The sequence below is a fragment of the Cydia fagiglandana genome, chromosome 9, assembly GCF_963556715.1.
Source record: "Cydia fagiglandana chromosome 9, ilCydFagi1.1, whole genome shotgun sequence".
NCBI lineage: Eukaryota > Metazoa > Arthropoda > Insecta > Lepidoptera > Tortricidae > Cydia > Cydia fagiglandana.
The window spans coordinates 13,656,346-13,684,019 of NC_085940.1; the positions used below are offsets into that span (position 1 = coordinate 13,656,346).

The 27,674-nt window shown below is 40.3% G+C and overlaps 3 protein-coding genes across 3 annotated transcripts in view; 1 reads left to right on the forward strand and 2 right to left on the reverse strand.

Annotated features, from left to right (window-relative positions):
• The window catches only part of LOC134667447 (uncharacterized), a 242,565-nt gene that overhangs the window by 3,928 nt on the left and 210,963 nt on the right, over nucleotides 1–27,674 (reverse strand). The window lies entirely within an intron of this gene.
• Nucleotides 538–2,833, reverse strand: LOC134667458 (probable isoaspartyl peptidase/L-asparaginase CG7860). The gene is made up of 6 exons (XM_063524874.1): nucleotides 2,290–2,833; nucleotides 1,527–1,723; nucleotides 1,320–1,433; nucleotides 1,030–1,198; nucleotides 854–955; nucleotides 538–767 (listed from the first exon to the last, which is right to left on the reverse strand). Exons 1-6 carry the CDS (start codon nucleotides 2,474–2,476, stop codon nucleotides 589–591), a joined length of 948 nt encoding a protein of 315 aa, XP_063380944.1. The 5' UTR covers nucleotides 2,477–2,833; the 3' UTR covers nucleotides 538–588.
• Nucleotides 3,046–27,276, forward strand: LOC134667448 (E3 ubiquitin-protein ligase SMURF2). The gene is made up of 12 exons (XM_063524860.1): nucleotides 3,046–3,222; nucleotides 3,324–3,362; nucleotides 3,625–3,766; nucleotides 4,041–4,141; nucleotides 5,381–5,621; nucleotides 13,001–13,231; nucleotides 15,065–15,183; nucleotides 20,273–20,505; nucleotides 21,361–21,522; nucleotides 22,142–22,381; nucleotides 23,301–23,488; nucleotides 24,642–27,276. Exons 1-12 carry the CDS (start codon nucleotides 3,168–3,170, stop codon nucleotides 25,288–25,290), a joined length of 2,400 nt encoding a protein of 799 aa, XP_063380930.1. The 5' UTR covers nucleotides 3,046–3,167; the 3' UTR covers nucleotides 25,291–27,276.

The window sequence follows — 27,674 nt, forward strand, 5'->3', positions numbered from 1 at the left end:
TATGCTCAAATCAACAAGTATTGCTCGTTTGTTTGTACTACTTATAGAAAATAGAATCAACAAGGCATGTCAAATGGGCATAACGGTTCCTGAAACATTCGGCGGTGCCTTTTCGACACCACCGCGACGTCTTACACCATGACGACGAACAGTTAATTAGTAAGAAATTATTCCACTAGGGCCTTCAAACTTTAAATCAAATTAAAAACATATAAACTAGTAAAAGTGTTTTTATTCGCTTACATAATTTTTAGTTCTAAATGGAATTGATAATAAGTAATTTTAAATGCAAAAAATATTCCGTTATTCCTATTTATATTACATTTTGTTGGTAAGGTTGTAATAGTAAATACTGTTTTTTTTTCGAGAATATATTTGAGTATTTTTTTTTTAATATTTATTTAATACAATTATGTTTAGGTACACGGCATTACAGTAAAAATACCAATGCGCCGAAAAACGCTTACAAAATATTTCATTACAACAAAAATATAACACAAAGTAGGTACAAGATACAACATACACAGGAAGAACAGAATAGTATGTAATAATATGTAGTGTATGTAATATGTATGTAGATATATACATTTATTTGCAATCTGGAGAATATTTGTGTACCAGCACTTGTCCAGGTTCAATACCATAAAATATTGAACCATCTTTAATATATGCCCATGACATTCGATTTGACGAAAAGTGGATTCCTACATCTCCATTTTTGGACAAAGTTATTGCGCCAGCAGTATTCTTTAAACGAGCGGTCATTTCTGAAACAGGAATATACGTGGTTCATTGATTGCCTTTCTGATACCACTGCCAAAAACAATAACTAACTAGTTCAATGAAGCGTTACCGTTTACAGCATTCCGCGTTGCTACATCAGCATGAGTTCCGTCTCTCATTTTGTTTATAATGCTATGCGCGAGGCAAAATTTAAGGATTGTCTCTCCATGTCCTAAAACAAAAAGAAAGATAGAAATAACTCATAAATTTAAACAGGTAGATTGGGTAAATATGTAACTTTATTACCTGTGGTTGATACGCCGCCTACGTTGTCGTCCGCGTAAGTTCCACTGCCGATTTGTGGCGTGTCACCAATTCGGCCAACAGCTTTTCCACTCATGCCTCCGGTGCTGGTAGCTACAGCTATGTGACCGTCAGCGTCTATAGCTACAGCTCCGACTGTTCCTACGCCGCCCTGTAACAAAAAATAGAGATCGATGTTCCTGTACTTGGTAGTATAGGTACAAAATTATAAAAGTATAACTTTGGCCAGTTTCATGTAGCATTTATAATCATTTACAATTTACGGAAGTTACCTCGTCTGCGACTCCAATTTCTGTCTTGGTATAGTCACCGTCTTTTAATATTTTACGCAGAGCAGCTTTGGCATTTTCCGATATAAGTGATTCGGGTGGCACTGTTTCAAATCCCTAAAATGATAGGTTTAGTAATATTAAAAATACATATACATAGCGCACTGCGTGTTGCTACAATAGGATAAAAAATAAATAATGTCTATTAACCTTCTCAAGAGCGAACAATTTAGCACCTTCGGCACCGAGTAAACAGTGAGGGGAATCAGTTAAAACTTTATGCGCAATGCTTATTGGGTGCAAAAAATCTTTAATCAGAGTAACAGCACCAACATCCAAATTTTTACCGCACATTATGCTAGCTTCCATCTCCACCTCACCACGAAGGTTTAAAACAGAGCCGTAACCTGAAAAGATCATCATATTTTTATTATTTTTGTAATTAGATTATTTTACAATAAATATTCAAAGAAGATGGCAGTCGCTTTCGTAAAAAACTAGTGCCTACGTCAAATCATGGGATTAGTAAGTCAAGCGGACCCCAGGCTCCCATGAGCTGTGGCAAAATGCCGGGATAACGCCAGGAAGAAGAAGATTCAAAAAAGAGATCCCTTTGAGATAAGGCCGCAACTTGTTACGTATATCTACTATTATCATATTATAAATGCGAAAGTAACTCTGTCAGTCTGTGTGTATATTACATCTTCATGCCTAAACCGCTGAACCGATTAAGATGAAAATTGGTATGGAGATAGTTTGAAGGCTTTGAACTTAGGATAGTTTATATTAATACCTTTATCATTATCATCTCACGCAGACGAAGTTGCGGGCAGAAGGTAGTTGCCTATAAAGTATAATGTATGTTTTTGATGTAATTAAGGATAGGATACAATACAATACAATACTCTTTATTGCACACCTCACATACACGTAGTACTAGGATACTTATTACTAATAAAATAGTTAGTTATACCTGCATTGAAGTTCTCGTCCAACTCCATAGAAACAACGGCAGCCTCTACGGCCTCAAGAGCGCTGCCACCCCTTTCCAAAACTTCGTGGCCGATAGTCACAGCTACTCTCATCCCGTCTAATTTACCTTGCACCCGATTTTGGGGAATATCCCCGGCTCCACCGTGTACAATAATGATTGGCTTCATTTTAAATAATTATTCTAGGATTTAGTTGAGTATTTTATCTGGTATTCAAGATTACTACAAGTAGATAGAGGAGCAACTTACAACAAGATAAACTACACAGTGAAAATACTGAAATTATATTCTCGGCCTATATCGTTATCAAAATTGATAACATTAAACCGCAGTACACAGATGTTATTTGTGTAAGATATAATTGTTGTTAAATAAATAACTGTTGTTTATACAATTGCATCGGTACTTAAGTAAATACTGATACAGGAAACAGATAAGTTCATTAATATTCACTTAAATTATAACTACTAAACTCAAAGTTATAAAAACTTTTATTTGATCCGACGAAAAACAGCAACTTTCTATTATTTTTGTGAATATAGTGACACCCGTCAGTAATGTTTGACAACTAAGCTAAGCTTTCAAAACGAGGAACTTCGCCAAAAACATCGATATCGATAACTAATCGATATTACCAATCGATATTAATTTACCGGTTTTTTAGGCGTGTAAAAGCGGCTTATCATAGGGGAATGAAAAGGTTGTGAACGAATGAATGTTGGTTTGACATAAAAGTGAATGAAATCTCAGAACAGAAAGAAAAATGGTGGCTGATGGTTTGTGAAACATTTTAGCTGAGGTGATAGAAATACAGAATTAAAATGTTTTAAGTGTTATTATTAGTTAAAATTATGGTAAAATGTCGACTCCTGCATCGGAACGAAAGTATGGAGCTCAAAAGATTCGCCTCACAAGTAAGAACATATTTAAATATTCGAATTACTTCCGCACGTCGGGACGGTGTGAATATTTTACTTTTCGTTACAATTCACCCATTGAATCGTTTTGTTTTCAGTTGTTTGTGCAAGGAATTTGGCGAGGAGAGATCTCTTTCGTAAGTGAACATTCATATTCCGTCTATTGTTATCAGTATGCAAATGGAGGTCTTCCTCAAGGTCTGAGAAATAGGTGTCTGTGTGCTGTTTGGAGCATATTAACGCGAATTGACGTGCGAACATAATTCGTTCCCAAGAGACTGTCGGCGTTTAGTGATAAAATGTTTCACTATGCTTCTTGCTGAATGCCGTCACTGCTTTATATTGATACTAAGTGTGTTGTTTTTGTTGTGAATACTCAAGTTGTTTTGCGTATTGCAGGAATGCCAGATCCGTTTGCCAAAATATCAGTCAATGGAAGTGCTCAGGTATACACAACAAATGCTGTGAAAGCAACCCTGGATCCAAAATGGAATACACACTATGATTTATATCTCACTAAAGCAGATGGAATTACAATCAGGTAATTGGATAAGTAGATCTTTCTCTGTAATCAAATATAGAGTTGTCATCTCACATGTGGAAAGGAAGGCACTGAAAGAAGGCAACTGCCCCTTAACTGCATTTACTTCCTTAAAACACCATACCATAGTCACATATTTCGTCTTTGAATAATAATTCATTTCAAGAATAAGTTCAAAAGGACTGCTACTGATTATATTTAAAAAAATATATGTTTGCTATGCAGAAGAATATTAAAAAATAATTGTGTTACTAAATGCTGTGGTACATTTCAGTGTATGGAACCAGAGGAAAGTGCAGAAACGACAAGGATCTGGGTTCCTCGGCTGTGTCCGCATCCAGCCATCAACAGTGCACAAGTTAAAGGACACTGGCTGTGAGTCACTACTTTATATTACTTGTGGTTGATAATTAATATTGTATTGGTCTTGCTGACAGAGTATACTTACATGGAATGCTAAGTTTCTTAGGATATTGTTGTAGTTATACCTAAGTATTAGTCATGGTATGCCATTCACAGCTGAAACCAAATGCTACTTTATTTCATTTATTTATTGTTTAATATTTATAACAATAATAGTTTTGCTATGTGAACTTTAAAATTTCCACTTTATCATACATCTTTGGTGGCAAACTAGTATAAATCCACTTAATGGTAAGCAGTTACCATAGTGTATGGATCATTACAACTCCGGGAACATGCTACTGGAGTATTGGGGCTCTAACACAAATAGGGAATGCAAATCGATTATTTTTTGTATGGAAATAATCGGTTTTTAACCGAAACCGCGGTTATTTCCATACAAAAAATAACCGATTTGCATTCCTTAAACACAAACAACTGAACTTTACACAACTTAATAAGTTTCATTGGCATCACCATTTTTTGAATGCCCAATTTAAACTATTAATTGTTTCAAACGAAGCAGCTGGTGTATTATGCATGGTTTTATCCACGTAATAAAATAACTGTCACTTTTTAACACCGCCGGATTGAAAGTGACGGATACCGTTTTATCACACTGTCACGTAGACAAGAATGACCATCATATCTGTGCTGGTAAACGTAAAGCAAAGCGAAAATTACAAATTCGTAATAATTAACAGCATTACCTTTAGGGGTCATCCATTAATTACATCACACGTTTAGGGGTAGGGAGGGGGTCAAGAAAATGTGACATATTGTGACATGGGGGAGGGGGGGACACAAACTTTGTGACGTCACTTTAACTTCATCAGTAACCGAAAATTTATTTAAATTATTTTATTCGGTGTACATTTAAATAACAAGTTTTTAAAACGATAATCGTTTTTATTCGTTTAATTTTCTTTCCTCAGCAGTTCTGGGTTATAAAATTACTAATATTTATATCGTCAAAAATATTTTGATAAAATATTATTAATAATACTTAGGTACTTACTTAATTCGATTTGGCGATTTCGTAGAAAAAATGTGACGTCACACTAGGGGGGGAGGGGTTTGCCAAATGTGACCAAGTGTGACAAGGAGGGGGGGAGGGGTAAAAAACCTAGAAATTCGTGTGACGTAATTAATGGATGACCCCTTATATATTTATACCATTATAATAATTTCTTATTTTTATATTCATTTAAGATCAATGCCTCGAACTGTGCGAAGACGGATCTGGAGAGACATGTGGGGTCCGCGGTCAAGTGATTGTGTCCCTAATGTCCCGAGACGGGACTCGGGGCGAGCCCGCCTCCGCCGCGGGCGAGGGCTCTCCGCTGGCGGTAGTAGGCCCGGCAGGAGACGTCAGAGCTCCAAGGGAACCTGCAGCGAACACTCAGAAGCCATTGCCACAACATTGGGAGGAGAGATTCACGGCTAGTGGCAGGTAATTACAACTTTTTATGTGCCAGAATGTGGAACCATGGACCCCGAACACATTCGTCACTTTTGAACTAAGTTCCTAAGAACGCATTTATGTATTTGACATTGACATTTGACATGTAAATTTGATAAAAGATAGGCATTAATTCTGCCATTTGTATATTCATGTATTTATGCAATGAATTTGTCGCGGCGCGCGTCAGCGTGAATCTTTTCGGAATGCACGACGATTGATATAGGGCTGTATACACATCACATACACATCAGTTGACATCTTTGGCGGTCAATGGGTTAACCTGAATGTGTGCCGAACACCCGACTATCGGGTACAATCGGGTATTTTACGATTTCGTTCCCAGGCCCGATAGTCGGGATCGTGGTACTACTGCTTTATATGAAGAAATTGTTGTGGCTTGTCGCAGATGTCCTGTTTGGCTGGGTGACAATGAATGTGTTAAAAGTATATGAAGTGAAGGGAAACAGATAAAGTAGAGCCAGGCAAGAGAAAGTTAATGTAGTGCTGTATAATAAAGATGAAAACAGTAATACTAATTGCGCAATAATGACGATTACTGCACAGCAAGATCTAGATTATTAATTTTATGACAGCCTTTTTTTTAGATAATCTCAATGGCATATGCTAAATGGTCGCGCTTTTATCGCGTGTCATAGTAACTTTGTAACAGCAATGTGCGAGTATAATGTACTCTAGGCTGTAAATGTGCGACCATCACCAGGGCCTTCTTAAACTATGCTGGGGCCTTTGGGCACATCGGCCGCCGCAACAGAAAATTGCGTCACGAAAATGATTTTTTAGTATTTAAGATTTTTATTATTGTATATATATGTTAGTTTGTAAGGTATGTATCTATGGGCCTTAGTAGCCTGAAAATAAATGCATTGATTGATTGATTGATAAGAATTTGGGGCCCTTTTGGAAAGTAAAAAAGCGAATAAAACTAACATTTTTCTACTATGATCTTCTATTTTTTATGGGTAATACTTGTTACTGTCTGTCCTTTGGAGTACCCTGAGGATGGGGGCCCTGTTATGGTAAATACGGTACTGATCATCACCCAAGCAATGTCCGGTCAGTAAGATATGTGAGAAGTCTTTAGGAGATTAACGTTTAAAATTTCACTGTTATTACTATGACATTGAGAAGGTTGACGGTTACCAAAGCTAATTACAATTAGTATTCTCATTTTGTCTGACATACTCATTAGCATATCATGTTTGTAAATTGACTATAAACTGATGAATGTGAAGATTATGTACAATGTAACAGTATTTGGTCACGCTTTTGCTGTTATTATGCATGAAGTTACATTGTTTTTTTTTAAACTTGCAATCGAAAAAAAAGTTATTGTATTTGTCAAGGGTCAGGTCATGCTTCAACTAAGTTGGTCTTTTGTTTTCATGTATCTTAGAGTCTGGTCGTTTGTTATAAAAACCAAGGTGATGATTCATATAATTTTGCTCTTGATATCCAAACACAAAAGAAGTTGTAATTCCTAGTCTAGATGGCGCATTACTACACTTTATTATATCGAAAAAAAAACACATATATATTTCTATTGCGAAGTTTCTGACAATTGTCAAAGATTTAGAAGAATTGTAGGTAATTCTTGACAGGTAATGAGTTATATGTCGGAATTTCGTGACAATTGTAGTGTTTCTTGTGACAATTGTCATAAACTTAGCAAGCGAAATATCTGTTTTTTTCCGATATAATAGAGTTTTTTTTTAATAATACAAAGTTGGTGGCAAACAGGAATACGGCCCGCCCGGTGGTAAGTGGTAATCGTAGCCCATGGATGCCTGTGACGTCAGCAACAGTGATGTTTTGCAATTGTCGCACCTGTCACTGATGTGAAATTGGGGCCAGCAATGTACGGCGAATTGTCCCGAAATTGGCAAGCCAGTAGGAATAGTACATTATTTTCGAGGCTCGGAAGTAGCTACTTGCAGGCTGAGGATTCGTTTTAAACGGACGACCTTGGGAGTCCGTTTAATTGAATCCGAAGCCAGCAAGTAGCCTTCCAGCCGAGTCATATATAGTGCTTTTCTCAAAAATGGTGCAAGAAATATAAATATCATAGAAATATTTTACAAAAGCAACGTTCTTACGTATATATTTTCACAGAAAAAAGCCCTTGCCGCCTTTTTATTTTTTTAATAAAAAAATAGAAGTGTATTTTTCTGCCGAAAATACGCCAACCTATTTGAGACACCTAAATAGTCGCGTACTAATCATCTGTTTGGCTGTTTAATGGGCCTGTGCCTTCATTTGATATGGCCATTTCAACTTTTAAAAAGTTTGGAACCAAGGACTGAAAAACCGCAAAAGACCGGTAACCTAAAATAAAGGTATCAATTGAATAGGTACCCAACAGGAATGGTACCCGAATAAAACGGAAAAATACTAGTACCTAAAATAAAGGTATCAATTGAATAGGTACCCAACAGTAATGGTACCCGAATAAAACGGAAAAATACCAGTACCTAAAATAAAGGTATCAATTGAATAGGTACCCAATAGTAACGGTACCCGAATAAATAGAATTTAACAGGTACCTTTTTGAAACGGTACCGTTAAGGCTAACTTTTTGAAGTAGGTAAGGGTACCCGACCGAAAAACAAACCGCACAATACGGCTGTCCCATATCAAAACCTAGTAAATGACAAATTTCTCAAAATTTGTTTTTATGTTATTTGGACTAGCGTTGAAAATGTCGGAAAAAATCAAATGATTTTTTCGAGATTTTATGAAATTTTCGTTTTTTTCCGTTTATTTCGGATTTTTAAAGAAAAAAACCAACCGACTGATAAGTATAATGACACAACTGTGACAACTGAACTGAATTGACACTGTCACCGATCCGATGTCAAATGTCGCCAGTATTGAGAAAAATAACCCCGAACTCCACCACCACTTCCACCACCACTTCGGGTTCAGTTAACGGTTAACTCAGAAAAATAACCGATTGAAACCTGTTTAAATCGCTTTTTTCGTTTTATTCGGAAAAATTGAAGCGGTAAATCTCATGGTTTTTTTCTGTAAAAATCCGAAAAAAACGAGGCGTTTGGAAAGAAACGGGATTTTTTCCGGAAATTTTCAACGTTAATTTGGACCCACCAAGTAAGTCCTCACCCGATTACAAAGACACCTGCTCAAAAATCGGCATAAACAACGGAGATTTTGACACCCCAAACCTAGTAAGTAGCATGTGTAGTGACGGTTTAACATTATAAAACTCAGCAAGTCACAAATCCCATATCAAAACCTAGGATGGGACTGAGACATACTAGGTTTTAGCGTGGTTATCCAGCAGACTTACTAGGTTTTTGAACTGGGTTGACGTGCGGGGGCACTGCGCCTGCCCCATATTAAAACCTAGTAAGGGTTCAAACAGAATTTTAACACCCAATTACAAGAGCGTAATATGCTATAATTTAAACTTTAAAGTATGCTACTGATACAGATAAAAATAATTCCAAGTAGTTACCACCATCTCACCCACTAGGTATTTATCACCAAAGTTTGGTGGTAAATACCTAGTGGGATTTTTTTTTTTCAGTTTTTGCAGTGGTAAAAAGTGAGAAAAACATCTCAGTTGTTACCACTGGTAATAACTTGGTGGTAACTAGTGGGAAAAACCCCGAAATGTCTTGAATATTGATAAGTGATACACCAGGTTCACACCTAAAACGAGCACTTACTAGGTAGGTATTGGAGTGGGAATATGTAACACAAAACATCGGTGCTCACGTTTTCAAAGTTAGTAAGGGGCATAAACGTGTATAAATACAATATTATTACATAATATTGATGTTGATATATGGAATAGTTCCTAAGTAGTTATTCATGTAGGTACGTTTTTTGTATTAAAATTTAAAACATTTTTTGAGGCTGACACATTTTATCTTGTTACGCCTTCTGTAAAATTTGGTCTGATGCACTTACTGGGTTTTGCTATGGGACAGCCGAATAATGGCTTGTCAGATTTACTTCCCAGTTCAAACATTTGACACATCACATCACAACGCCCATAGAATGTAAACGTGCATGGCTATTGAAATTATAAATAAAATTCCGTAATAATATAAGGGCTTGTCAAGTACTTAAATCAGTATTTCGCTTTTTTAAACATAATTTTGAATTTTTTTAGATCATATATATGGGCATGGCACACTGCGTCCGATTCGCACGTCGCTCCGAAGTTTGAGCGAGACAACGCTATGCGCGTATTATTATAGTGATATCCCGCGCGCACGTCGGGTCGTGCGAATTGGACGCAGTGTGCCATGCAAATAATATAAGTGCCATGCCCCATAATAGTAATAGAATATTTTACGATAATAATTTACCATGTATTACTAGTTAGTAGTTACCTATTTTTTTAAGCAGTGTTGTGACCGAGTCTGTAGTTTCGATTCATATGACATTTCCGTAAGTGGATAAAAATCGATTATAAATGTATAACAATAAACGATAGGTAGGTACATCAGGTTAACTACAATTAGTAATATAAATAAACGAAACAATGCTAACAAATAATACAAACATGCATAAATCCAAACACATTTCATGTGATGTGTTGCCAAGGCCAAGCGCATTATGTATAAAGCTTTTACACTAGAAAGTTATCAGATCCCGTAGTAGGTACCAAGAATTTTACTTTGTAAAAGTCCTAACTTCTTACTCTATAAAGTCAACATCTTGGTCAAACAGTAGGGGCGGGCCTACCTTCAAATGTTGATTAAATGCAAAATAGCTAGTTTTTTCCACTTTTTGTTACTTGTATGAAATGCATAATCGGCTCACAAAACACATTTCCACAATTACATTCCATGTATATACCTACTACGGGCGTAACGGGCGGTCACCGAGGGGGGATGGGAGGAGTTGTTAGAATTTTGATTTCATTTCGATTGATGTAATTTCAAAATGACGTTATCGGTCGGGAGCTCGCCTACTAAGGTACTTGAAACGGTGTCTCAAGTCTCAACCTCATCACTACAAACTTTAATACACAAATGTCAAACAGTATTCGGTTGACTGAATATTGACGACTCTAAACTCTGACTTGGGACTTTCGAATGATCCTTGGAACATGGCGGATCGTGCTGCAGACATTTATTTTTATTTTTAATGTATAATTTAGATAGCATATTATGCAGTGAATATTATGTTATGTGAGTGGGTATTATGTTAGTGCAAGTGTGACGGGAGCGGGGAAGTCAATGAAGAATTCTTCTGGAAATACGAATAAACAACCAATTCTTGGTTATCATTCGGCGGTTCGTGGTCTCGGCCGCCATTACGCTTTGTACTGCTGCTCCAGCTATCCTCCAGTGCATCGTGAAGGCCTATCACCGTACATCATGCAATAATACTTTGTCATCATTTTTGAATTCTGCACTCCCTGAAACCTATAAAACGACACCCATGATGACTTTTATGTCAAAGTGCACGTCAGATTGGTTGGTTGGTACTGGTGACCACCTTCCAGCTCGATCATCAGACCCTGGGTATCACCTAGTGTCAAAGATCTTGTCGAGACGAATCAAACGAGCCTAAACACGAAGTGGTTTAGTTGCATGTAGGGTTTGCACGACGGATCCGAAATGTATGGGAAGATCCGCGGATCCGGATCCAGATCCGGATAATTTCATACATTTCGGATCCGGATTGCAAACCCTAGTTGCATGGTTGATTGGTACTGGTGACCACCTTCCAGCTCGATCATCAGACCCTGGGTATCACCTAGTGTCAAAGATCTTGTCGAGACGAATCAAACGAGCCTAAACACGAAGTGGTTTAGTTGCATGGTTGATTGGTACTGTTGACCACCTTTCAGCTCCATCATCAGACCCTGAGTATGACCTAGTGTCAAAGATCTTGTTGAGATGAATCAAACGAGCCTAAACACGAAGTGGTTTAGTTGCATGGTTGATTGGTACTGTTGACCACCTTCCAGCTCCATCATCAGACCCTGAGTATGACCTAGTGTCAAAGATCTTGTTGAGATGAATCAAACGAGCCTAAACACGAAGTGGTTTAGTTGCATGGTTGATTGGTACTGGTGACCACCTTCCAGCTCGATCATCAGACCCTGAGTATGACCTAGTGTCAAAGATCTAGTTGAGATGAATCAAACGAGCCTAAACACGAAGGTTTAGTTGCATGGTTGATTGGTACTGGTGACCACCTTCCAGCTCGATCATCAGACCCTGAGTATCACCTAGTGTCAAAGATCTTGTCGAGACGAATCAAACGAGCCTAAACACGAAGTGGTTTAGTTGCATGGTTGATTGGTACTGGTGACCACCTTCCAGCTCGATCATCAGACCCTAAGTATCACCTAGTGTCAAAGATCTTGTCGAGACGAATCAAACGAGCCTAAACACGAAGTGGTTTAGTTGCATGGTTGATTGGTGCTGGTGACCACCTTCCAGCTCGATCATCAGACCCTGAGTATCACCTAGTGTCAAAGATCTTATCGAGACGAATGAAAAGAGCCTAAACACGAAGTGGTTTAGTTACATGATTGACGACACCCATGACGACTTTTGTGACAAAGTGCACGGCATACATCTTGGATTCCAAAATGGTCGGGTTAGCAGGTCCAGGTCCAGGTCTGCTTCGAAGTCCTTAGGCAACTGTATTTTTTTGATTCCATACAATGTAATTGAGACACGCGTACCCTCCCCGCTCTCGCGAGTGACCGGTTAGAATTAGGGTATCAGATCAAACGCGATAAGGTTTTTTTATTTAAAGGTACCGTTTGGAGGTAAGCTTTTATTTAACGGTACCGTTTGGACTAAAGCTTGTTTGGATACCTAAACTATTGATAACATTACCTGAATGCTATTTAAACGGTCGGATACCTTTAAACATATCCGTATAGGTACTTTTATTTAACGGTACCGTTTGGACTAACACTTATTTGGATACCTAAAGTATTGATATCAATATGGAATGCCAGTTTAACGGTCGGATACCTATAAACAAAACACGTAAAGGTACTTTTATTTAACGGTACCGTTTGAACGGAAGCTTGTTTAGATACGGGTACCGATTGATATTGGTACCGAAATGCTACTTTTAACGGTCGGGTACCTTTTCAAAAGACCGGTCAAAACCGTTTTTAAAGGTACCTTTTCAGTCCCTGTTTGGAACTCGACAAATAATGGAATTTGTATGCAACATTGCAGTCCCAAAATCGAGACTGCAATGTTTTTAACTTTTTAATTTTTGACTGACCATAAACTACGCCCTTCGCGACCTATTTTTTAAACGGCAAAGTCGACTTTGCCGTCCATTTTTGAGAAAATGAGTTTTATGGACACAACTGATCTTTACATTTGTTCTTGTAGAGCGTACTACGTGAACCACGCCCTCCGCCTGACGCAGTGGGAGCGGCCCGCGCCCGACCCGCGCGCGCCGCCCTCGCCCGCCTCCCCCGCCACCCCCGCGCCCGGCTCGCCCCTCACCCCCGCGACGCCCCTCACCTCGCCGCTGGCGTCGCCCGTCACACCGGTCGCCTCCCCGGCCACTTCGCCTACGTCGGACACCGATGTTAACAATGCGACCTCTATATCTATGAGGTGAGTAGTATTTTTACTTCTGTTTTTCTAGAGCGTTTTAGGTAGACCAAGCAGTGAGGGCAGTCTCCCGCGACCCTCACCCCCGCGACGCCCCTCACCTCGCCGCTGGCGTCGCCCCTCACCTCGCCGCTGGCGTCGCCCGTCACACCGGTCGCCTCCCCGGCCACTTCGTCTACATCAGAATCCAATGTCAACAATGCGACCTCTATATCTATGAGGTGAGTAGCATTTTTACTTCTGTTTTTCTAGAGCGTTCTAAGGACTGTATCGTTTATTATAAATACAACTTTACTTAGCCGTTTTTTCTGGTATTATGTTTTTATTAAAAAATTACACATATAGTTTAATTAGTGCTTTAATAATAAGTAACATTTCGTCCTGGGAGATCACGTAAAGCATATGGTTTGGACAATATTTACCCAATCCTCCCGAGTAACTACAACGATTTCGGACAAATACTACAAGAAAATTTACGGTTTGCGAACAAGATAAGTATTACACAAAAAAAATCGTACTATGTAAACAGCAATTACATATGATTCGTAAAGCGAAACATCTGGGCATAGTCTAATCATTTCTTTTAGTTGGAAAAAAAGTTTTGGATCTGTGCTTGGTGGCCTTTTTGAAAATATGGCATGTTACTTACGACAACCCCGACTTTGGTATACAATATAACCATCATGGAGCGTTTCTATCGACCTGTTCTAGCCATGGTTCAACGCCATGAATGTCCGTTAGGCTTTGGATTTCGGTAGATTCTTTTAGCTGTTTCCGTCATTTCCCTGGCGTCAGAAATTGACGGGAATCCAAAATGTTGCATAAAAAGTCGTTTTCATGTAAAGATAAAATACACCACATTTATTCTGTGGATGTTCAATTGAGCAATCATGAAAAGGACACTTAGATGGCATATTTTGGCAGCATATTAACCTTTTGTTTCTTTAAATCGTACTAAGGAATCGGTGAAATAGTCTCAAATTAAGCTCGATAGGCTTGTCCGAATTACATTTGCTAGAAGGTATTAAAATCATCATAAAGTCCCTAAAATAAAATAAATGTAAAACATTCTTATATCAGATATGTCTTAAAAATACCCCCAGATTATACCTTAAGAACATAGTAATACAAAATAATACACACGTCAACAGTTAGACCAGGTTTTATCTGTATTTATAATAAACGATACAGTCCTTAGGTAGACCAAGCAGTGAGAGCAGTCTCCCGCGTCCCACCCCTGGATCGCTCCTCACCCCCGTAACTCCCCGCTGGCGTCACCGTTGACACCATCGCCTCCCCGGCCAATTCGTCTATATCAGCCGCCGATGTCAATAATGCGACCTCCTATATCCATGAAGTGAGTTTGATAAGTCTCCATCAACTTTTGTCTATGGAGGTTCCGCTGTATTGTATGGGATATCATTTTGAGGAAGATGAGAAGTTGCCCTCGGTTTTCTAAATAGTTGACAATATTGATATAGTAGCAACATTCCTAAGTTCTCATCTTCCGTTTGCACTAGGTATGTATTTGAAATTGAATATATATTTTTAACTGCTTACGTGTACTTGTGTGATAGTGTTTAAATCTTAGATCGTGAAGTTTAACATCTAGATATTTGAAACTAGATAAATGACCAAGTGTTGCACCACTAACCATTATGCTGTGTTAAATTGTAAGTATCCAAATGTTGTAGGAATGGAGGAAGGCAGATGTAATTTAAATCTGTTTACAAAATTTATTAGTTTCAATTTATTTAGTTTATACTTAATTTTAATAATAGTTTATAAGTTTTGTTATTGAATAAATGATTTACATTATAATCGATTGTTGAACAGGCCCGAACCGCAGCCGCAGACTGCGACGCGACGACAGCCACCAGCGCCCGCGAGCTCCACTCCCACATCCCCGACCACACCTGCGATACCCGTGGCCGCCGATTTACCTCCGGGATACGGTAATATCACACAACTTCTTCTCTGTCGTATCGCTCTTGACAGAGCGGTCGTGGTCACGTTGAGGGGTCCGCATCGGTAGTTGAGGCGGACACAGCTCTTTGCACGATCTCCCGCCATCTCTCCCTGTTGGCAGACTGTCCGGCACAGTCAGATACGCGGTTTCCCACTGCGGATTTTATTTGGTCACATATAACAGATAACAGTAATATAATATATCATCACACAACAGCTAACAGCAATATATCATAGCGTGAACTCTGATGGCTAAAATGCACGCAACTTCTAATTGGAGCAATAACTGCCTTTCACCTAAGTTGGGTGAACACACTTTCACGTCTTAACCAGCTTTATTGTTAACATATCAAAGTTTTGGGTCAAAAACTATCGTCTTTTCTGTGGACAATACAAAAGCTGACGATTTGGATATTTTTTACAGAGGCTTTTAATCATACATCTTTTAAGATGTAGATGGTTGGAAGTGTTGGAATATGCCTATGAGGGTTCTGCAAAGAAATTAGGCTTAATAATTTATTTATTTTATGATGTCCACAGGATGCATAACCTTATATCACACAAAAAAAATATTTGACCCTCTTCCTAGGATAGCGGTGCCGTCATATAGCGGCCGTCTCCATACAAATACTTTTTTTTGCTAGCCTATTATGGTGTCCCACTGCTGGGCAAAGGCCTCTCCCCTTGTCTTCCACGACTCCCGACATAGCGTCTGCTCTGGCCAATTACTAAGAAAGGTGTCTAGGTCGTCCCGCCATCTCCGTCTGGTAGGCCCAGACGCCGCGTCCGCTAATACATCCATACTAGATGAAAACCCGGCTTCGCTCGGGTAAAATAAATTATAATAATAGGTACTAATTTTGAATTGAGTAATTATTTACTTTAAGACTTCAAACCTTCATCAAGGCGGTTACATACCTATCTCATCTCCGATAACTTTAAATCCATAACATACAGTATAACTCTAAGCGTACTATTCCGATATATCTAAAAACAAATATGTAATAAAAAAAGCGGCCAAGTGCGAGTCGGACTCGCCCATGAAGGGTTCCGTAACAGCAAGTAACATAATAAAATTGCGGTTTACGGTTTATGACGTATTAAAAAAAACTACTTACCAAATCATGTTCAAATCAATTTTCGGTGGAAGTTTGCATTGTAATCTACATCATATATTTTTTTTAGTTTTATCATTCTCTTATTTTAGAAGTACAGGGGGGGGGGGGGGACGACGACACACATTTTACCACTTTGGAAGTGTCTCTCGCGCAAACTATACATTTTAGAAGAAAATGATATTAGAAACCTCAATATCATTTTTGAAGACCTATCCATAGATACCCCACACGTATGGGTTAAATGAAAAAAAAAATTGTGTTTCGGTTCTATGTATGGGGAACCCTAAAAATTTATTGTTTTTTTTTTCTATTTTTGTATGAAAATCCTAATGAGGTTCACAGAATACATCTACTTACCAAGTTTCAACAGTATAGTGCTTATAGTTTCGAAAAAAAGTGGCTGTGACATACGGACGGACAGACAGACAGACATGACGAATCTATAAGGTTTCCGTTTTTTGCCATTTGGCTACGGAACCCTAAAAAACGTAATCTAACCCAGGTTAGGTTTTTTAATTACACTGGTTAATTACACTTTTCTGGTAGCAGTTCGGTTCGGTAACCTAACCTAACCCACGTCTGGTTCCAGTTTGGTTCTATAAGGATCGCAGCTCTGATCTGACCCACTTTTCGCAGATCGGTTCTGTAAAGCCCTTATTTATAACCCCCCCCCCCCCCCCCACCCCAAAACATCCAAAAATCATGCTTCGAATGACCCCGTTTCCTCCTACGTTATGCTACCATCGTCCGATGTCCGCCCCCCCCTCCCATTTGAAATGACGTAATTTATGAATAGCCCCACAGGCGCGTTTTCCGGGCGGGGCGTGAGCGTTTAAATGAAAAAGCGGCGCGCCCCGCTCACGCGCCGCTTTCAAAACGCGCCTGTGTGATGGGAGCCTTAAATGTCATATACTAAGAAAAACCGACCAAGTGCGAGTCGGACTCGTCACGAAGAGTTCCATACTTTTTATTATTCTTTTGTTATAGCGGCAACAAAAATACATAATCTGTGAAAATTTCAGCTGCCTAGCTACTTACATATCACGGTTCATGAGATACAGCCTGGTGACAGACAGACAGACGAACAGTGAAGTAAACTGAAATAAATGTCATATACCTTCTAAGAAAGACCGGCCAAGTGCGAGTCGGACTCGCGCACGAAAGGTTTCGTGCCATTACGCACAAAACGGCAAAAAAATACGTTTGTTGCATGGGAGCCCCACTTTATTTATTTTATTCCGTTTTTAGTACTTATTTGTTGTTATAGCGGCAACAGAAATGAAATATCGGTGAAAATTTCAACTGTCTAGCTATCACGGTTCATGAGATACAACCTACAGACAGACAGACGGATAGAGGAGTCTTAGTAATAGTAGGGTCTTGTTTTTACCCTTCCGGTACGGAACCCTAATAAAGTGTATAGATTTGTAACTGGTCAGAGATGCAGAGATCTAGTCTTTCTAGTCACTAATAGCCTTGTATGCTTGTTTGCCACCAACATGGCATTTTAATAAAAACTTACTCATTTCATCGGTCATATCCAGCCTAGTATTGGCTTTAATATATATTGGGTCTTATATTTATTTTTATTTAATTTTTTAGTATTTGTTGTTATAGCGGCAACAGAAAAACATCATTTGTGAAAAATTCAACTGTCTAGTTATCACGGTTCATAAGATCATGAAATACAGACGGACGGACAGACGGACAGCGGAGTCTTAGTAATAGGGTCCCGTTTTTACCCTTTGGGTATGGAACCCTAAAAAGTGACCAAGGCCTCCAGTGCCCCAGGCTGGAATCGAAACAGCGTCCTCTGCTATAGCGGCTGGTGCCTGTGCCATTTGGCCACCGGACCCCAGCGGCATAGGTCGAATTTTTCCAAGTATATGCACTTCTTACTGAAGGCCCAGCGTTCCACCTGGCCACCCCTAAGGTAAAATTGAAATTATACATAATTGGGAATATGTAGAATTAAGCTTCTGTAAAATTGATAATCTGTGATAGGTATCTGTAGAAATGAGACTAAACCCTTAGTAATAGGGGTCCCGTTTTTACCCTTTGGGTGCAGAATCTAAAAATCAACCTTGTTTTGGTACTATGTACTAAGCTTCACTATGACTCTGAAATTGTAGCAGTAATTAATCTTGTTTTAGTTGTCACCTGACAATTTATTTAAGTCAAACTCTGAAGTTATTATTTACACTTTTATTTGAATCAGCATAAAATATATCTTTTTATATATACTATATATATATATATATATATATATTTTAATCTTATATTCAACTTACATTGACTCCGGAGATTACTCCTTCTTAAACCTTGCGTTTTCCCGGCCTAGCGCCGGGGTCTGCTTTCCTGCTCAGTCTTCTCCACTTTGCCCGGTCTTCGGCATCCACTCACATCACTCAGATTCTTTGAAGTTAGTCTAAAGCACAAATATGTCCACCATACACTGTAGTTGTTCGCACTGGTTCACACTGGATCATATAATCAGAGTGGAGTCAATTGGTTCTTTAACTCAAGAGTTTCTTTGAATTACTTTTGTGACTTAACTTCACTTTCATCTCGCTTTAGTTTGTCAAGCACATTCCTTCAAGGTTCTTCCTTCCATTCTGAAATGTATAAATACAACTGAGTATACTGTATATAAAATGTGTGTCCCGTCTGGTCTAGTGGGTGGTGACCTTACCTATAAAGCCAAAGGTTTGAATCCTGGTAAGGGCATTTATTTGTGTGATGAGCCGAGATATTTGTTACCGAGTCATGGATGTTTTCTATGTATTTAAGTACTTCCAAAGAGACGTTCAGCGCTATCAGCTATGAACTTTGTAACATGTAATGGGTCTCACATATGGAATACAATGGGAACTATTGTCATAAACCAACAATTGTGGCAAGGTTTGTCCAAGTAACAAAATTATGTGAGAAATTATGTATCAACAACAAAACAATAATGAAAGTTGAAACAATTATATGGTTTGAAGATACTCACGATTTTCGGCATAGGTTTATATATTTGTTTTACGCGTTGGTGCCGTGTCATCGTTAGTATTGTAGTCACAAACATGTAAACTGAAAAATAAGTTTTCGTTTTCGTTTTTTCGTCATTCCCATCAATAATGCATCTGTCATCTTACTTTTTTTTTTAAATAGGCTTATTACACGCTCGAACCAAACATCTTGCCGTATGTCACACGCATGCCGGATCCAAAGGTAATTCAGAGTTTCCGAACGCACTTGTCAATGTCAACCAACATGGCCGGCCTTTTGTTTGACATTGATATGGCATTGATTGTCGAAATTTTTTCACTTTTAAATGCAAAATACTCGACAATACGAATTTTGCGGATACATGTTCTCGATTCAAAAGTGATATTTTTTCAAGCTCTTTCGATTGAGCATAATTTCATTTAGGTCTACCGTTAAACCGGCTCGCGTTTATATATAAAGATTTAGCCGCATTATTTTGTATGGAGACGGCACCGCTATCCTAGGAAATCTGATCTTTACTCCAGCCGTACAACTTGTTTTTCACACCACCTATTCGGAAATGGGCTTTTTCTTCCCTGCTAGGTCAAATCTGCTAGGTCAAGTCAAAAAGGATCAAAGTAGCACTTTTCTGTTCAAGCACACTATTTTTACATTTTTTTGTACATTATTTTTTTAGCTTAAATAATCTGTTTAAGCATCATTCAGATCGTGTCAACACTAAGATTTCTTTATTTTCCTCATAGTTGGTGTGAAAAGCAGTATGTGTCACACGGTATCAAAATTATTTCGTCTTGGGCGTTAACACTTGAATCCCTCATTACGCTCAGAATTCTACTTTAGAATCCCTCACTACGTTCGGGATTCTATTGTAGAATCCATCGCTTCATTCAGGATTCAATGTACGGCCTTGACGGAAATATATCATTTTGATCCCTTGTAACACAAACTACTATTGTTTCCTCAGAAATGCGCACAACTGCCCAAGGGCAAGTGTACTTCTACAACAGCGGCACGGGCTCGTCGACGTGGCACGACCCTCGCGTGCCCACGCACCTGCGGCACTGCTCGGTGGCGGCGGGCCCGCTGCCCCCCGGCTGGGAGATGCGGCACGCGCCCTCCGGCCGCCCCTACTTCGTCGACCACAACAACAAGACCACGCAGTTCACTGACCCGAGGCTCGCGTTGTCCGCTAGGCCGGTGAGTACAGATACATATGTAACTGATGTGTTTGTACATCCCTTGCTGCTGTAAGGGTACGGGCCTTGCTACTGTGCTGTAGAATGACTGACTGACTGTTAAACTATGGCATTTTTATTTATTTATTTATTTAGGAAACAAACAGTCACATACAAATATGTTTGAACTTGTAGATATATTATTAGACCTATAATTCCATTAAACAAATTGTCAAAACTTCTTGCTCGTGTTTTCAAGACTGAGGATTGAAACCACATAACGTTGTTGCATTGTTCACCAAAGCTGCTTTGTTCATCGCACGATTTTTCTCCTTTCAAAGATTCATGACATGACAAGCCCGTTTCAATACATCCACCGAACCGGTGGATGTCTAAGAGAGAATTCGTCTTAATACCACTTTGTTATGTGTAACATAACTCTAAATGTATAATTCCAATTCCGACCGTAACGAGTTCGTTTTGCCACTCTAACTTGAACCGTAAAAGGCTCAATTTGAAGGGAATAGAAAAATTACGACACTTTCGCCACTCACTTCAAATTGAACGGCTCATCCGTATGAAGTTGGTCTTTTGAAGCCTCAGACAAGACATCCTTTAGACGGATCTTAGAGCAATTATTTCATGAAACCGATGCTGCCAAAAATACAGGGGAGCGGGGGACGAGGTGAGCGAGTTCCATGCCGTGATTGGTCCGTTCGATGACACTTGGGCGTCACACAAAGACACTTGATCGAAAATGGAGTAATACTACCGTATATTTGTGGCAGAGGGGGTAGCGCGACTACGCTCAGTCTGGAGGATGTCTTGTCTGTGTTTGAAGCCCTATCATTGAAATTATGATTATTATTATCCCCAGCCGGCACCGGAGCCCGCAGCGGCGCCAGCCCCGCCGGCGGCGCCGCCGGGCGAGGCGGGCGACGAGTTGCCGCGCTACAAGAGAGATCTGGCCGCTAAGGCGCGCGTGCTGCGCGCTGAACTACAAGCATTGCAGCCACAGACGGGACACTGTCGGATAGAGGTATTCATCTATTTCTTACATACATACATACATCACTAGCCCAGTGACCCAAAAAGGATCTTGGCTTCTGACACAAGAGAGCGCCACTCTGCCCTATTCTGCGCCACTTCGCGCCAGTTGGGTATTCCGAGGGCGGACAGGTCTTTTTGGGCTTCGTCACTCCAGCGGTATCTGGGACGCCCAGACGGACGTTTTCCGCCCAGGTGCCCCACATACGCTCTATCTCTTACTCTTATTGCTGCTTGCTTTTTTTTTCTTGCTTTTCTTACTTCGCATCTATTTCTTACTGTTCTCAATCTAAGCCCAAGCAAGCGCCCAAGGATACACGACGAGTCAGTTTGCCGATTCCATAGTGTATAACGGAATATTACACAATAAAATTCATAAATTTCATGGCAAAATGCTACGTAAACAGCTACTTCAAGTGATATTTGAAGACAAAGAGATCCTCAAATATGAAACATAGTAAAATCTCGGGATAGGTACCTATAATATAGAAACTATGTAGTGAATTTGAATACTAAAACGTGACGATCCGGAAAAAATTACTCAGTCGAAACGAAACAACAGTTGGAAATGATTCTTCTCTTACTGTCATTCATAAACATTTATTGTCCAGGTTTCACGCACTCAAGTCCTCGAAGAATCCTACCGGTTGGTAATGAAGCTCCGAGGCAAGGAGCTCCGCAAACGGCTGCTAGTGAAGTTCCGGGACGAAGAGGGCCTCGACTACGGCGGTGTAGCCCGAGAGTGGCTCCATCTGTTGGGAGGGGAGCTGTTTAACCCCCACTACGGGCTGTTCCAGTACGCGAATGCTGGCGATGACCGATATGCGTTGCAAATTAATGCTGATTCTGGGGTGAGTAACAATATGATAAACTTTAGGGCATCGTGTAAAGTACTGTCATGTTTGGAGTATTACCCGTAATGATGAAGCTCCGAGGCAAGTGGTGTTCCGAGACGAAGAGGGCCTCGACTACGGCGGTGTAGCCCGAGAGTGGCTCCATCTGTTGGGAGGGGACCTGTTTAACCCCCACTACGGACTGTTCCAGTATGCTAACGCGGGCGATGACTGTTACGCATTCAAGAATAATGCTGATTCTGGGGTGAGCAGTGATATGACAAACTTTAGGACAGCGTGTAGTGTCATGTTTGGAGTATTACCCGTAATGTTGAAGCTCCGAGGCAAGTGGTGTTCCGAGACGAAGAGGGCCTGAACTACGGCAGTGTAGCCAGAAAGTGGCTCCATCTGTTAGGAGGAGAGCCGTCGGTCGATAAAGAAGCTCTGATACGCGGCTAGTAGTGTAGAAAAATCGACTAGGAAAAATCCTTGTCAAACGTCATAAATATTTTTGCTATCATTTCCTGGCTCGAATACTCGGTCTCCTCTTAAGAACCTATACACTCTAGTTGCAAGCGATTCTAAGGTCAATTTATCCCGTTAATTAAGTCTTACATATCTCTGAACTATGTCAACGACCTTCTTTTTCTTGCGGGCCTACTCATTTACCAGACATCATACATTTTCTAGCATTTTTTGTGCAGCAGAGTGGTGTTAACGGAATTGGTATAGATAATTTCAACTGAAATGGTAAATTAAGGTTAATATGAATGTAATTAACGCTAATTAATCATTAGGGTTGAAATTATTCATACCAATTCCATTAACACCACTCCGCTGCACCAAAAATGCTGGAAAATGTACGAAGTCTGCTCATTACCGATTCGATCTCGCAGAGAAACTCCGAATATAAACAAACGTCGTTTTAATTTTCTAGGTGAATCCCGAGCATCTCTCCTACTTCCACTTCGCGGGCCGCATCCTCGGCGTGGCTCTGTTCCACGGCCACCAGCTCGACGCGGCCTTCACGGCGCCCTTCTACAAGCAGCTCCTCGGCCGGCCCATCACGCTCCGCGACATCCGGGACGTGGACCCGGAGCTGCATCGCTCGCTGTCTTGGATGCTGTGAGTTACACACACACAACACTTGTCTTAGGCCCACTTGCACCATCCTACTAACCCGGGGTTAAGCGGTTTAACCAGGGGTGCGAAACTCCTGAGATCGGCCAAACTCGGCTCCGCTCGGCTCAGCATTGCTCCGAGCAATTATTATTGTTGGCACCACTTGACTTCCTTTTGCGTGCACGACCACAGATAAGATAATCACTTGAATTTTGACAACCCTAAATAGCCGAAAGGGATAGTGCCATATATTAGAAAGGGATAGCAAGATTCGACCCTAAACCGCTGTCAAACTTCGGTTTTGTACTTGTAGGAAGTTTCCTTTCTGTACGATAGTACTATTATTTATTCTGTGGTTTAACCATCAACCCAGTGTCAAATTGTACTCGTAACCATGGTAACTCCCGGTTTAACTGATTAACCCCGGGTTAGTGGAATGGTGCAAGTGGGCCTTAAACGGGTTGAATTCCCAGCAGGATGTGAGCTATTTTTGCATTGAATACTATTCTCAAGTGGCATACCTCATTTTTGAGTGGTTGGAATTTGGATTCTATTTCAAATAATCAAATTTAGATGACGTAAATTGTCCGGGAGCCGGTCCCTGCCACTTCAAGGATCAACACAAGAATCGATCTAGTTTCTTATCTTAATGAACTTACTGCCCCATTTGGGTGTATTGCACAGACCTCGAAAAATTGTATAATCGATTCATAGTCGTTAGATCCAATACTTCTTGTCGATTGGTGACATTGAATATAAACTAAAATATGCCAGGCATGATATTGAACGTAATTGCTATCAATTGGCACCAGTTATTTTAATAAGATGATTCTACTCATGCCTTATTATTAAACATGAATAAATTGGAGCAATCACTGTATACGTAGTTCTGTTGGAAGTGCGTAATACTGGTAATAATTATTAACTTGCTACGTTTGTTTGCATTCCAATGTAAAGCTTGACGGATATGTTTTCAATTCAAGCATTTAAAATAACACTTGTAGCCCTTGTACATAGGTAGGTAAGGAATTCGTGATTATGTGATAATACATTGTGAGATATCGCGCTTTGCTTTCATCTCACACATTGATCATGGGTTTTAAATTATCGCTGTATTTCACGACTTGTACATAAACATAGTATTATAATTTTCCAGGGAGAACAGCATCGCGGGAGTGATAGACACAACGTTCTCCGTGGAATGTTCGTCGTTCGGCGCCGTCCGCAGCGTGGAGCTGCGGGCGGGCGGCGCCGCGGAGCCGGTGACGGACGCCAACAAGCGCGAGTACGTGCGGCTGTACGTGGCGCACCGGTTCACGCGCGGCGCCGAGCGGCAGTGGCTGGCGCTGCAGCGCGGGCTGGCGGACGTGGTGCCGCCGCAACTGCTGCGGCCGCTGTCGCCGCGCGACCTGCAGCCGCTGCTGGCGGGCCGCGCCGACCTGGACCCGGCCGACTGGCGCCGCCACACGCGCCTCAAGCACGTGACCGCGGACGCGCCCATCGTGGGCTGGTTCTGGGAGGTGGTGGAGCAGTTCGACGCCGAGATGCGCGCGCGGCTGCTGCAGTTCGTGACGGGGTCGCGGCGCGTGCCGCTGGCCGGCTTCCGCGCGCTGCAGGGCTCCACGGGCGCCGCCGCGCCGCGCCTCTTCACGCTGCACCTGGTGGCCGACGCCTCGCCCGACTCGCTGCCCAAGGCCCACACCTGCTTCAACCGCCTCGATCTCCCGCCCTACCCTACCAAGGAGAAGCTTCACGACAAGCTGAAGCAGGCCGTTCTGGAGACTGCCGGTTTCGCTGTCGAGTGACGGCGCGAACGATATTATTAGTGGCTTGTATATATCGTCGACTCTGTAATGAGTCGAGCCGGAAAAAAGGAACGTTAGCGCGGTTGGCGGTCGTGTTGTGAAACACGTTAGAGTTGAAACGCCGATGACATGAGCGCCTGCGGCCCTGATGTCCCTTCTTCCTTAAAAATGACACATTATTGTAGCCTCTCGAGTCCTAAGCGGTTGCGACTAGTCTGAGTTGTGTTGAATAGAGGATGAGACTGACTGAATTTCTAAATTAGTAAACATGACAAAGATGATATTCCCATAAATTAGATTATTATTATACAAATTTGGAATCGAAAAAGATATGGATAGTATACAATTGTTACAGATTACTTAAGCCTCTCATAACTTTTGCTACAAATTAAACGCGACGTATATCCGCTTTGCGGCCTTGTGATAAAGTCTGTACTTTGATATTTGTACATTTTTACCATCTTTTCAAAATAGCGGACATATAAGGATTGGCTTTTTACCTTTTGTTATAAAAAGTCTTGGTGGTCACTTATGATTATGACAAGTAGGAAAAAGACATATTCAAGACAACTGAGTTAGTGCTTTAATTTTATAGATTACTACTATAGGTACTCAATATTATTTTGCTTATATCTGTTGACTTTTTTAGATTAATTTAGTCTAAATTTTATACCCAGTAGGTGTCGGTTGCACGAATAATAACGATGTGAGTATTTTAACTGACGAGGAACTTTCAATTATTGATTATGCTCAAAATCAGTGTATTATCATAAGTTGTATTGCCATATGAATGAGAAACATTATGTTTTTCTAGCGAGTGGGCTTCCACATGCTTTTATTGACTTTCCGTTATTGTAAATGCAAATCATATAACTGTGACGTTTTCAACCACTTCGTCGGTTGTTGATAAGGTTCATTTCAAATTGAAGTTATATGGAAATAGCGCCTTATCGACAACCGACAATATTACCCTTTCGGTTGGGAATGGCACAAATAACCGCACAACGTAGTATAGTTTTATATACCATTTATTTATTTATGTATACCATGTTATGTTTACGATTCTATTGATTGACTAAGACCTGCTGATATGTACAAAGATGTGTGAATTACTAAGTACCTATGTATTTTTGTAAACTATATTATGTATCATATTTACAAGCTAGTACAAATTTAACGATGCATCTACAGTAATTTCACCATTGCCAGGTATTTATGCTGAAGCTGTGCTGATGCCTTAAGTGACTGAGCACACAAATTTTAAATAAATAAGGGCGCGCATACACTAGGTCGTCTATCGCCAACATAACCATACTTTTGCCAGGCGTGGCTCACTCCGCGATTTCGTCGCTTTGCTACAGGTAGCTAAAAGTACATCCGTTCGGCCCCAATTTCGGGGTTTGCCATAAGCCGCGCGTGGCGGTGTCGCCACCTAGCGGCCATATCTGTGCTGATCGAGACAGACGCGTTTTGTTAGAGAGTGAGTCTTCTGTACTTAGTACTATTATTTATTCTGTGCTTTTGCCTAGTGATCCAAAAGACTCGAGCCTTTTAGCTCTTTTTTTAGGGCTTGCCTCATCTCTTGACGCCTAAAAGGCTAAAAGCCTATTTCTATTTAATAAGTAAAATAGGCTTTTAGCCTTTTAGGCGTCAAGAGATGAGGCGAGCCCTAAAAAAAGAGCTGAAAGGCTTGAGTCTTTTGGATCACTACTTTTGCCCATTGAAAAGGACAGTCGACCTAGTAAACGCTCTTATTTTCAACTGCCGACAACAAGAATTTTGTCAATTATATTAACACAATGATTATTCGACTATATATACAAATATAATATCATATTCAATTCGCGTATTTGTAAATATTTAGAGGTGACAAGGATCAGTGCCTTTTAGTTGCTTAAGAAAATATAGTGTTTAATTTTAAACTGATATGAAATGATTTATTATTAGTATTTAAAAGCATATAATTAAAGTATTTTTGCACAATAATGGTTTTATTTCCTAATTTACAAAATCCTATTGATGATGATAATAATAGAATTTGGGCCACCGTTTAAGGCCTGTGCACACCGGCTTGCGTGTGCGTGACGTGCACGTGCACAAGCGGTGTGCCGTCTCTCATAAGGACCTGTATACTACAACGCCGCACGCACACGTGCACGTCACGCACACGCAGCCGGTGTGCACAGCCCTTTAAAGAGTTATTTACGAAAAACAATGAAAAGGGACCTTTAACATGGCCTATGTTAAAGGTCCCTTTTCTAGGGAACCCATAGAAATTATGATCATGTAAAAGTGGTATACGCGTGCCTCCGTGATGTGAGGGACAAAACATACGCAATGCGACACTATGATTGGTTGAATTTATTTGTTGCACACCATAATCC